This window comes from Mastacembelus armatus, chromosome 14, assembly GCF_900324485.2.
Source record: "Mastacembelus armatus chromosome 14, fMasArm1.2, whole genome shotgun sequence".
NCBI lineage: Eukaryota > Metazoa > Chordata > Actinopteri > Synbranchiformes > Mastacembelidae > Mastacembelus > Mastacembelus armatus.
Window position 1 is genome coordinate 12,035,238 of NC_046646.1, and position 12,077 is coordinate 12,047,314.

The 12,077-nt window shown below is 43.2% G+C and overlaps 2 protein-coding genes across 2 annotated transcripts; both read right to left on the reverse strand.

Annotated features, from left to right (window-relative positions):
- Positions 1–936: 936 nt before the first annotated feature.
- On the reverse strand, positions 937–3,916 carry LOC113143301 (immunoglobulin superfamily member 11). Its single transcript, XM_026328849.1, has 7 exons — positions 3,722–3,916; positions 2,807–2,961; positions 2,562–2,628; positions 2,219–2,350; positions 1,976–2,131; positions 1,308–1,430; positions 937–1,194 (listed from the first exon to the last, which is right to left on the reverse strand). The coding sequence occupies exons 1-7, from the start codon at positions 3,855–3,857 to the stop codon at positions 992–994; spliced, it is 972 nt and encodes a 323-aa protein (XP_026184634.1). The 5' UTR covers positions 3,858–3,916; the 3' UTR covers positions 937–991.
- An 841-nt stretch (positions 3,917–4,757) lies between these two features.
- dlat (dihydrolipoamide S-acetyltransferase (E2 component of pyruvate dehydrogenase complex)) lies at positions 4,758–11,826 on the reverse strand. Its single transcript, XM_026329057.1, has 14 exons — positions 11,413–11,826; positions 10,147–10,248; positions 9,920–10,044; positions 9,469–9,634; positions 9,170–9,296; positions 8,761–8,948; positions 8,520–8,655; positions 8,346–8,413; positions 7,905–8,006; positions 7,645–7,752; positions 7,440–7,558; positions 6,647–6,809; positions 6,402–6,538; positions 4,758–6,310 (listed from the first exon to the last, which is right to left on the reverse strand). Exons 1-14 carry the CDS (start codon positions 11,665–11,667, stop codon positions 6,181–6,183), a joined length of 1,926 nt encoding a protein of 641 aa, XP_026184842.1. The 5' UTR covers positions 11,668–11,826; the 3' UTR covers positions 4,758–6,180.
- Positions 11,827–12,077: the final 251 nt, after the last annotated feature.

Genomic DNA, 12,077 nt, shown 5'->3' on the forward strand with positions numbered 1-12,077 from the left:
GTTACGGCTTAAGTCTGGAAATAACTGGACAAGAAAACAACAACACTTGACTAGTGCAGGACTGTGTGTGTATGTATGTGTGTGTGTATTTCTGAGTTAGGTTGTTGTTAGTTTTATCTGAGTCGGACTGGAGCTAACTAACCTGTGAACGAGCCGCACAACACGCTAACAACAGGAAGTGAACTCGCCTAACCAGGAAGCAGTGAAGTGAATATTTTGTCAGACATCTCTACATTTCATAAACAATGGTCTCTGATCTACAAACTCACATCTGTATCATCTGGAACAATGAAGATATACTGCATATGAAGAAATCTTTATACTACAACCGCCGGAAACAAAATACCATAGTCTTTTTTAGAGCTTGCTATTTAACTACATGTTATTCCTCCTGGTGTCTGTGTGATTATGAGCACTTGTTTTGGTTGTGTGACTATACAAAGACAGTCATGTATATTTTGTGATTAATCTCATTTTGCTTCTCGCTAAATTTCATCTATATAAATCTAAATGTAATGGACACAAACCCGCTTTTGTTTTTTAGAAATTTGTTTTTCATTTCTTTTATTTATTTTTTATGACCCTCTGTATTAATAATAAATAATAATTTTTAAAGTTTGAGGAATTTAGAGTTGATAAAGTGTTGGGGTTTGAGGTAAAGGCTTTACAGTGCCAGCCAGTAAAGACAGAAGATAAAAGTAACGTGACCTGCCTTATTGTGAAATTCTTGTTAGATGATTAAAGCCAGAGCATCTCAATTACCCTATTTTTTATAATGCAGGTTTAACAGCCTCTAAAATTGGAAGGAACTGGAGAGAAGCTTGAAAGTATCTCGCTGAGCCTTATAAATAAAACACCACACCTCTCAGAACCTGGACATTTATTGCGGTAAAAATCCATTATCGAGATGAAACAAAGTGTTTTGGAAGCCTTTAGTCTGATGCCTGGGACGGACAACTTCTTTTAAATTCCTGTGGATGATGTTGAGACATCAAACAAACGAGCGCTTCATCAGGGACGCAGTGTACCGTATCTCATTGTAACACACGTCCTCCTCTTCTTTCCCCTCCCTCCACCTGCCGTTCTGTCCCGTGCGATGGAGCCACACCATGAGCACCAGCAACGCCAGCAACACCAAGCTCATGGACAGGGTCAGCAGCACACCCTGCAGGATGCCTGAGGAACCGCCGGGGGCTGCAGAGAAAGACAACATTTGTCATTGCAAGGATTTGACAAATAGACAAGCACGCAGGCGGCTGTAGCGAGGGGAGGCAGAGAGGATTATGGGTGAACACAGAGGCCCTCACTGCTGTAGATGGACAGGTTGACGTAGCAGTTCTCCGTTCCCAGGAGGTTAGTAGCAGAGCAGCGATACAGGCCGGACGTCTGGGAGGTCACGTTGACAATTTGGACGGAGCCTGACAGATCCCCTTAGACAGAGAGAAGAGACACATTAATGACACTGACTTAATTAAAATGCAGGAAAAAACAAAACAAAATGATGAGTATAATAATGTCAATGACAAATCACGGTTAGAGGAACACAAGGACTGTTACTCATGCTGTGAAAACACTTATTTAATATCTGCTCTCACATTTAATAAAACCAATCTGATGATGATGCTTCAGCTTAGGCAGGGGAAGGGTCTTTACTGTAAGACGCTATCTGGTTTTATTATGGGACATGAAGGATCCAGCATTTTTAGATTTAGCTTAAGTAGAACCTGAAGGTCAGCCTTTAGATTTAAATCTTTTTTATTTCGAATCTGTCTGTGCAGGAGCTTTGTCACATTATTTTCCCAGTGAATAATGTGACACTTAAAAAACTCCCACCTAATCTTTTCATGCACAATCAAATTCAATTGTCTCATCCCTGACATTTTTTTTGTTGTTATCTACGATGATGAGCTCATGTCAGATGACTGTGATTCTGCCAAAGGGTAACACTTGTACTTTGTGTCTGTGCGGGACTGACCCTGCATGTTGATTGGAAGTGAGATTTCCTCTGGATTCAGTTTATCCCAGCGGATCTCTGGAATGGGTACGCCCTCCGCCACCGAGCAGGACAGCGTGACACTTCCTCCCATATCAGTATGTCCATCCCACTGACACACAGGCAGCGAAGGCGGCGCTACAAACAAAAACCACTACATGCATAAGTAAAAGGATGTACTGCAGTGGAAGGGTGCAGAAATGGACAAATATGTGAGACACCCACCCAGAACACTGAGCACCAGTTCTCCTATGCCAGGGTCGGCTGGGTCTGGAGGGTTATTCACCATGCAGCGGTAAATACCAGCATCTGATACACGCGTGTCATTCAGGATGATATCTGCACTCCAGGGTATACCTGCATATTGTTGACATAAAAAAAAAAAAAAAATCATGTTTAGAGCCTGTCTTCAATTTCAAAGTGTTTGATTCATTATGAAAATGAATTTGTGTGGCTGCAAAGGGAGTCATAAAACAGAAGGCATAAATGTTTTCGACGTTTTACTCTAAATTATCATTAGAAGTGAAGCAAATTCAGATAAAAAGGGGGTTTACATTTAGTATAATACCTGTGAAACCCACCCTTCCAATGAGGGAGGGGTCTTCAATCACCTGTCCATGGTCATACACAATCACCTGGAAATGAATCAACCATAAGAAGCAGGTTAAAGCTTAAAATATGTTGCTGGGTTTCATAGAATGAATTGCATCAGGCTGTTTTCTGGGTCTCACCAGCTCATAATGAGATATATGTAAACATCTCTGTGGTCTGACTAATGGTGTGTGTGGGAGCATGTCTGTGTGGGGTTGAGACCTGTAGCGGGGTTTCTGGACTGGAGAACGGAGCCAGGGTCCAGATAATGTTGAGTCTGGAGAGGGGGCTGGAGGTGAAGAAGGAGCAGGGCAGGACAACGAAGTCGCCTTGAATCACCTCCAGACTGGACTCCCTCATGGTCACCCTGAGTGCAACTATGTCGATTAACAAGGTAGGAAACAATGAGACAAGTTATTTCTTACATTTTGTCCTGTGTCAGCTGTTGATATTCTGCTTATAACTTCCCTAGTTTTCATGTTGACGTGCAGACTACACCAATCCTCCCTCTCCTGCTTCATTACTGAAATAATGAACCCCCCCCCCCCGTCTCTATCATCCCCAGGCCTTTTGTGTATGTGTGGGAATTCAGCGTGTGTATTAGTTGTTAATTACACTTGACAGCTCTGAGGGTGAGCCCAACTGATCACAGCCTGAGTAGAACAACAAGCCACTTCACTGGGATGTGGAGCATTGTTTCCATGTACCAGTTCTAAATGTCTATAGAGTTTGTCCACTTTAGACTCAGTAATGACAAAGGGGCTGCTTTTTTTAAGGAAGTTTTAGGGTTTTAGGAAGCTGTTTGATTTTATAACTAATCAAAGCCCTTATTACAAAAATGATACATTTTAATTTGATGTGATCAAAAAAAAAAAAAATCTGCAACCTCGGTCAAATATATCTGTCCATATTTCTATCAGTTTACTTTTAACACCACATTTCAATAATCAAATCATCACAAAATAAATACTCAACTGGTTCATAAAAAAAAAATCCATATGAGTGAGTGGAGAAAAGAAGCAGTAAAGATCCATCAAAACTTGAAGAGTGAACCGTGTGCACCAAATTATCAGAATTTTTCATCGTGTCATCTTGAATTTGTTGTCAAAGCTTAAAACAGTAGACAGGCCCACTCACCATTCTCCAGAGCAGTGAAACACACACACAAGGTCCAAAGAATCCATCTTCCAGAAGAGCCCATAGCTGAGAGGAAACAGACAGAGGCAGCCCTCTCTCTGCTGTGCACAAACTGATGGCCAAAAAACCTAGGCATGCATAACTAATCTATTGAGCGATGTAAGCAACCCCACCCGCCATTATTTCCACTCTCACTTTATTCTGTCACATTATATAATTAATGCAATTATTTAATTATAATTAAATATTACTATTCCAAGCAAAACTGATGGGGAATGGATGAGGTAAAAACATCTGCTTAGATTTGATGAAAACTGACTAAGATTCCATGTAAAGTACCAAAGAAAAAAAAATTATTAAAAAAGAAAAAAACTATTTCCCCCTAGAAATCTGAGGAAACAAGAAAATAAAATGTTACTTGGTGTACAGTGATTTATGGATTCAAAGCAGTGGGAAATCTGAGATTGTGAAGAAATATTCAAAGATTATTTCTGACACTTGCAGCTAATCATCTGGTGATAAGGACATCAACCACTTCTAACCTATGGGCTAAACAAAATGCCGTCATTGCTGCTTTCTGATGGATTTGCATAAAATGTGTTAGTCATTCATGACTCGTGATTTGATGTGTCTGCCAAGTGTATAACCCAAATGTTTGAGCTGACTCCGAGTGACTGCACCAGCCACAGCTAAATGTCACTGACAGGTGGCTGATGGTTATGCCACAGGTGCCCAAAAACAGACCAGAAAAAAAAAAACCAAAAAAAAAACATATGTCCGATTTACCAACGTAACATACGAAACATGAGTGAACAGCTTTAACTTTTGAGAATTTAGAGGATTTGGTTTCTTGATGAATGAATATAGTTGCACCTTTGGAAAGTTTAGTAGACAAGTAGTAGTTTTGTTGATAAAGCCGAGGAAAGTTGGGCTGGGAAACGAAGCAATAAAGAAAAATCACAGCAGCTGAAAACTCTAAGTCAGACTGAACCAAAAGCAGTTTCTCGACATGAACACAGCACAGCAACATGTGACCTTTTCAAAGTTTTCAAATTTGACCTTTTATTGTGTCATCTCAATGAAGTCAGTACCTCCCTGATACTGATACACACTGGTTTGCTTCCCCACGTGCAGGTTGTTCAAACTTCTCTCACCTCCCTTCCCATTCTTTCATTTAAATATGTTGCTGTGGTGGTTTTCTATATGGCTGATTTAGGAAAAAAAAAAAGAGACTAAAAATATAAGTACAGCAGTTACAGGGCTAATTCAGTGTACAAATCAAGAAAACACTAATGAAGGAGGCAGTCTGGGCCCGTTTTCAGGAGCAGTGGATTTTTTTTTCATTACATGTGTGGGTCTACATTAATCAGCAGTGATAGCTGACAGATACGCGAGAAATCAAGGAGATGTACAAGTAGGCTGAAAAAAAAAACATCAGGTTAATTTGGGCTCTTACAATAAGTCAAATTATAAAAATCCAAACTAAACAGCCTATGGCACAAGGTTGGCTCATCCCAATTTATTCAAATACCAAATGCCATCCAGCACCAGTTTTGTGCGTTCCAGCTGTGATATACAGATTATTTCAAAATGTAAGTGCTTTAACTCTGGGAATAGAAAATAAAACATCCTCACTGAAGAGAGAAAATTGGCAAAACTGTTGAGTATTTCCTATTGGAGCATTTGTTGTCATTTGGTTCATTTGTTCATTCGGGGTTGTACAGAGCTTCGGTTATTTCAACCAAACAAACCACCATATATATATATATGTATGTATGTATATTACATCAGTGTCGCACAGTGAAAAATATACACACTGCAGCATCAGCCCATAGAGAAAATACTAAATATTTAAATGTGTGCGTGAGACCACTGAACAGGGACAGGTGTGTGTGTGTGTGTAGATCTAGACTGTGTGTCTCAAAGGTAACATTAGCTCCATCCTCGCCTGCATGCAAAGATCACAACCCTTTATTCAAAAGACTGGAACCCACAGATTAGCTGCAATTCCCATTTCATCACAATCACGCAATATTACAGATAAAAGTGTGTAGAGACACACACACACAATATATATATATATATATATATAAATGCTCGCTGATTGGACTTGTAACACTTCCCTTTGTAAAACATTGTTTCAGTGGCATATGGCCAGTTCTGATTCTAGGATAGATACTTATACCTATTTCGGGCTTGTCATCAGATGGGACCTCAATAAATAAAATATAAGTGAAAGAGAGTAAGAGGAGAGAAAGACAGAAAGGAGAGAGAGACAGAGATGGTGAGACAGACAGGTAAGCGGAGTGAGATTGTCTCTTCTCCATCAGGTTAACCAGGAGTGACCTTATGGCAGGCCGGACCAATCACAGGAGGATCCGCACCGGTTTAGACCAAGTAGATCACTTCAGCGAGAGGCCTCGGCCTGTTGTTGTGGTTGTAATGGCAGTGCAGTCTGATCACAACAGCATAGTGACGGGTTTCTCCAGGAACTTGCGGAACTCTGCGAGCCACTGCGCACCGACCGCCCCGTCCACCACCCTGTGGTCGCAGCTCAGCGTCACCGACATCATGCTGGCTACGTCGAACCTGTGAAACCCAAAAGCACGCCGCATTAAATCTGAATTCTGAAATGACATTTGTGCTGCTTGATATAAATGTTTGTAGTCACAGTGCTGACCCTTTCTCATTATCCGCGGGCAACAGCCGTTTCTCTGAGCCTCCTACAGCGAGGATACAGGCCTGAGGGGGGTTGATGATCGCCGAGAAGTTCTTGATGCCAAACATACCCAAATTAGAGATGGTGAAGGTTCCTCCCTGATGGAATAAAGCACATTGAAGAGGAACATTTCAACTTGTTGGTTCACCAAGGACAGATGTATCCCAAACTCTTGAAACTGAAAAAGTACTGGGTGTGTAATGTACCTGGAACTCGTGTGGCTGCAGTTTGCCTTCTCTTGCTTTGGCAGCAAGAGCCGAAACATCAGAGCTGATGGCAGCCAGTCCTTTGATGTGGGCGTTAAATACTATGGGTGTGATCAGGCCGTTGGCTGTGCTCACTGCTACACTCACATCCACCACATGATTCCTGGCAGAATTAGAAGAAGTCTTTGATAATGGTAGTACAGATATTTGATCAGTGTGATGGCATTTCTGAACTGAGAAGAGTTGAGGGCAGCAGGGCGGTAAGCACCGTTGCCTCACAGGAAAAAGGTTCTGGGTCCAACCATGAGTGTGAGTGAGTGTTTGTCTCTTTGTGTCAGCCCTGTGACAGACAGGCGATCTGTCCAGGGTGTATCAGGTTCTCACCCAGTGTCTGCTGGAAGTGAGAAAGTATCTGCTCTTTGATTGCCCTCTACTGGCACAACAGAGCAGCTACACTTTTAGAGCCCAGAATCTGAGAAAAACATCCCTGTATTATTCTACCTACAGTGCTTCTTCTTCTTTGGGTCCTCCTCCCTTGCTGATCTTGTTCTTTACACATCTGATTTAGCATTGCTAATGTGCCTATAAGTAAAAATCACAACTTTTTTTTTATCTATTTATCTGGGTGTTACCATGGAAACAAGTGACAGATTCTCTACTATGACCAGGTCATATCTGTAAGCAAAAGACCACATATTTCCTGTTTACTACACAACAGGCACCAACATGTGCATGTTATTATTATTATTTTTTTTTAAAGTATGAGCTTGTATTTGTCTTCGTGTTTACTCACTGGCGGATGACTGTGTCCATCCAGGAGGAGTTGCACTCAGGAACTTTCAGGCAGGCCAGAGCGCTGGCTTTGATGATGAAGTCATTTACACTAAGTTTAATATTCTGGGCTTTCACTTCCTGTGTAGAGGAGGTGGGTTTGTTTAAAGAAGCACAAGAAATAAAATTCTTTTTTTCCCCGTTAACACTTTGAAGCAAAGACTCACCTCGTTGAGCTCTTTCCGAATCTCAAGCACTTGGTCCATGTTGACATCTACCGACAGATAATAGTGGGGGATGGTTTGCTTAGACTGCATCAATCTCTGAGCAATGACCTGCGGGAGAGACAGATATATGCACTTCAGTTTTGATCCTTAGTTCATCACAGAGAGGAATGAGTTAAGTTAGTCGAGTCTGTGCCGTGAAGTGTCTTCATGACACAGTGAGGAAAAACTGGTAGAGGGTTCAGGCGTGTGTTTGCTCTCACCTTGCGGATGTTGCTGATAGGGATGTCTGTGAAGGTCCCAGCTGTTGCAGCAGGTGCAGGAGCAGCTCGAGCTGCGACTGGAGTGGGAGCAGCAGCTGCAGCCTGCCAAAAAAAAAGTCCCCACCTGCCTTAGTTTGCATCAAAATGAATCACAACAAAACCTTAAGGCACAAACAGCATCAACCAAAATTATGATACTGCTCATAAAGTGTAGTAAAATCTATAGTTGTAATGATTTTGCCAGTGTTGAGAAAAACCTTTTAGCCAAATGTAACATATTAAGATCTTAAAAGACGAAAAACACAAATTCTATATGAACCTGAACATTTGGACATGTTAGAAAAAGGAGACTATCAAATTTTCACACGTCAAATTTATCATTTTCTACAACAGGACTATTCATTTGGAGTCAGTACAGAAAATGTTGGGGGTTTCACTTACAGGTGCAGCTTTCAGTGGAACAAAGCTTTCAATATCTTTCCTGGTGACACGTCCATCAGGACCAGAACCTGAACAGAAATCAGCTCCATGTGTCAAATTCTCTCTCAAGCTCTGTAATTATTATTTCACTAGTAAAGACGAACTGTTCTTCCAGAAATCACCTCAGTCACTTACCGCTAACCTGTGCCAGGTCAATTCCTTTCTCAGCTGCAAGTTTCTTGGCGAGCGGGCTGGCAAAAACACGCCCTTTCCTGGGTGCTGCTGGAGCAGCAGCTGCAGGAGTGGGTGCTGCAGCAGCTGGAGCGGCTGCCTACAAAATAACACACAAGCATCTGAGATCATGCTGTAACCATTCATTGTGTTTGAGTACAATGTTCAGTTTTTTTCAAAAGTAAAAGCTTGATGAGCAGCTCACTGGTGCTGGTACTGGAGCTGGAGGAGGTGTAGAAACCTCTGCCACCCCTGTCTCCACATAGTCCTTGAAGGCAGAGATGTCACTTTCTTTCTCTACAATGATGCAGAGTGGCATACCCAGCGGAACGTCCCGAGTTCCCTCCGCCACCAGGATTTTGGCCAGATATCCCTCCTCCTGCACCTCAAAGCCTGCAAACCAACACATGTAAGGGACATGTTTAGTGTTATGCTGCCATCGTGTGTTTCAGGATACCGGACACTTACATAGTATTTTCCATGTAGGGGATATTTAAGATTTGTTAAAACATGAGGGCAAAGGATGCCACAACAAAATGAAGGCAAGAATGTACCAGATGTTAAATATCGCTGTACTTCTCAGCAGTGAGGTGTTAAACTCATTTTTGATTTACCAATGGTTGCCTTGTCAGTCTCAATCTCAGCCAGCAGATCCCCTTCACTCAGCTTCTCTCCGACCTTCTTCTCCCAGCGCTGCACTGTCCCCATCGTCATGGTGGGAGAGAGGGCAGGAAGTGTGATCTGTAAAGCCCACATCAAACACGGACAAACCTTAGCACTCATGGCACTCTGTAGCACAGCTTCTAGTCTGGTCACTTCAAGGCTCCAGGTTAACTGAAGTCCTGAGAACTGAGAGCTTGCTCCAGTGTGTTGTCAACACACCTGACTGTACTTCATGTGAAAATCCACTTACTTTCATGTGGGTGGGGTAAGAGCTGCCCGGGGCTGCAGGAGGCGGAGGAGGAGCAGCAGCAGCAGTAGGAGGTGGAGGAGGAGCAGAGGCGGATGGTGATGGAGCAGCACCAGCTGCTTTAATTGAGTCTAACGTTACGTCTTTAAAGGCTGGGATCAGGTCAGGGCTGCAGGGAAAATATACACATGGATATTAGATATCACATATATTACACCATTTACACAAAGCTCAACTTTTTCACCATTTTACACAAAGGTTCGGTGACAGTTTGAAAATTACTTAAAATTAGATGCTGAAAAAGTAAGGCACTGGCTTGTAAAACATAGGAAGTGGCTAATTCTTTTCTTAAAATACTTTTTCGTTCAGTTTATTTTGCGTGGAGACGAATCAAACACTACATTACTCTGTAAGTCTCCCTGTACTCTCATAAAATCCTCCAGCAGACACTAACTTGTCAACCGTGATGCAGATAACAGATCCGATGTTGACATCTCTGGTCCCTTCAGGAACCAGGATCTTCGCCAGGTAGCATTCCTCCAGCATCTCAAAACCTACGGTGGCTTTATCGGTCTCTACCTACACCAGAGAGAAACAATAAAAAAACAAAACAAAAACTGAGTATACAGTTATGATTCCCTATGATGACATGCAAACACAAACACACAACTGGCTTCTAACCTCTGCTATAAGATCACCCTCTGCAATTTTTTCTCCTTCCTTCTTCTCCCAGCGAGCGATCGTTCCAGTCTGCATTGTTGGTGACAGTGCAGGAAGCTCTACCTGAAGAACAGCAAATAAAAGAATGAATGAGTGATGAGAACATGCTATATTTAACTTGGTGGCCAGGCCATGTAAGTCAAAAGTGCCAAAGGACAGCACAACAACTCAGGGTTCATGACAGAACTTTGAAAATCCTGCCAAATGTGGGATGATGTAAGTGCAGTTGCTACATCACCATCTCATCTCTTGCTTAATAAATGGCCAACAAACAGATGCATTATATCACATCTGTGATGTTATTGGTGAGCTCTCAAGGTCATCGAACATCTGATGGCAGGTGTACAGAAGTGTGGCCAGTGGAGAGAGTAATGTTGGCTGGGGGAGGAGTTACCAAACAGATCTAGATTAGGCAAAAGGAAAACTTCAGCACTTAACACCTGAGAAGATTTGTATTAATTGTTGGGAAGGAACATAATTGTTACTTTTTGTTTTTTAAGGTTCTCCTGGTTTTACAGCTGTGCTCATTTTTCCAGCTGTGAGGATCCAGCCATTATCTATATCCCTATTTAGGGTCCCAGGGATCAGCTGGAGCCTATCCCAGCTCTCTTTGGGTGAAAGGCAGGGGTACACCCTGGACAGGTCACCAGTCCATCACAGGGCCACATAGAGACAAACAACCTCACACACTCACACTCACTCCTATGGGCAATTTAGAGTCACCAATCAACCTGACATACATGTTTTTGGACTGTGGGAGGAAACCAGAGTACCTGGAGAAAACCCACACAAGCACAGGGAGAGCATGCAAACTCCACACAGAAAGGCCCCTGACAAGTTTCAAACCAGGAACCTTCATGCAGTGAAGCAAGTGTTAACCACTAATGCACCGTTCTACACAACACAAATCTTGGAGCACTGAAAGAGCGAATGACTGGACAGACTTGTGTGGCACTAAAGGCTGGTTTTACTGCTGCATGGGGAGACTTTCTAACTCACATGACATTAAAATGACATTTCACTGCTCTGACTTTGAAGGTAAGAAATATTGTTTGTAAAAACTCATCTGCAGCAGCTGTTCCACTCCGTGTTTAGCATTTCAATGAGTGGCAGCAGCTGCTCGGTCACAGAGTGAGCTACAAACAGGAGGTCATGCTAGCTGTTACCGTGAGCCTCGGTGCTATAGCAACCTGGACACCGGTTAGGCGACGTTTAATGTTACCGTACCTTCTGGTGCGGCGGCAGACTGTAGAGACGCTGGCTCTGACGGCTCCCTGTCAGCTGGGGACACCGCAGCAGGGTCGCTCTGTTGCTGAAGCCGGAGCCCAAGCACACGGCCCGGGACGCCGCACCGCAGTGAAGCCGCCTCAGACAACCGGTTCCGGGTACGGAGCGGGAACCGAGCACGGGAGGCCCGGTCGGCAGGGCACGGGGACAGGTGAGCCCGGTGGACGGCCTGAGCCGCAGGATCAGACGAAGCATTTCGCAGCGGTCGAAGCAGGATACGGAGGTGTTGAATAATGTGTTTACCTCACACCGGCATCAGAGTCAGGCTGGCCCCGAGTATCTCTGTGCCCCAAGACTGGATCCTCACTTTCTAATGACCTCCTCCAAACACAACGCTTTACGGCTCTCCTCCCTGTCCTGCCGTCCCGTCGAACAGGCTGTCGTAAACGGCGAGCTTTCAAATTCCAATCACCAAATAACCTTAACTCTGAATAAAACTAAAGTCCTGATCAAACTAATGAACTCGGGAGGATATGTATGAAAATCCTAATGGGTCAAACCAAAAATTTTATTAGAGCTGCAAGGTTGCTGCAGTTCCATCGGTGACCACATAGAGGCGGTACAGTAACACATGGGCAGTCAGTGGAGCTGTAATAAACTGCACA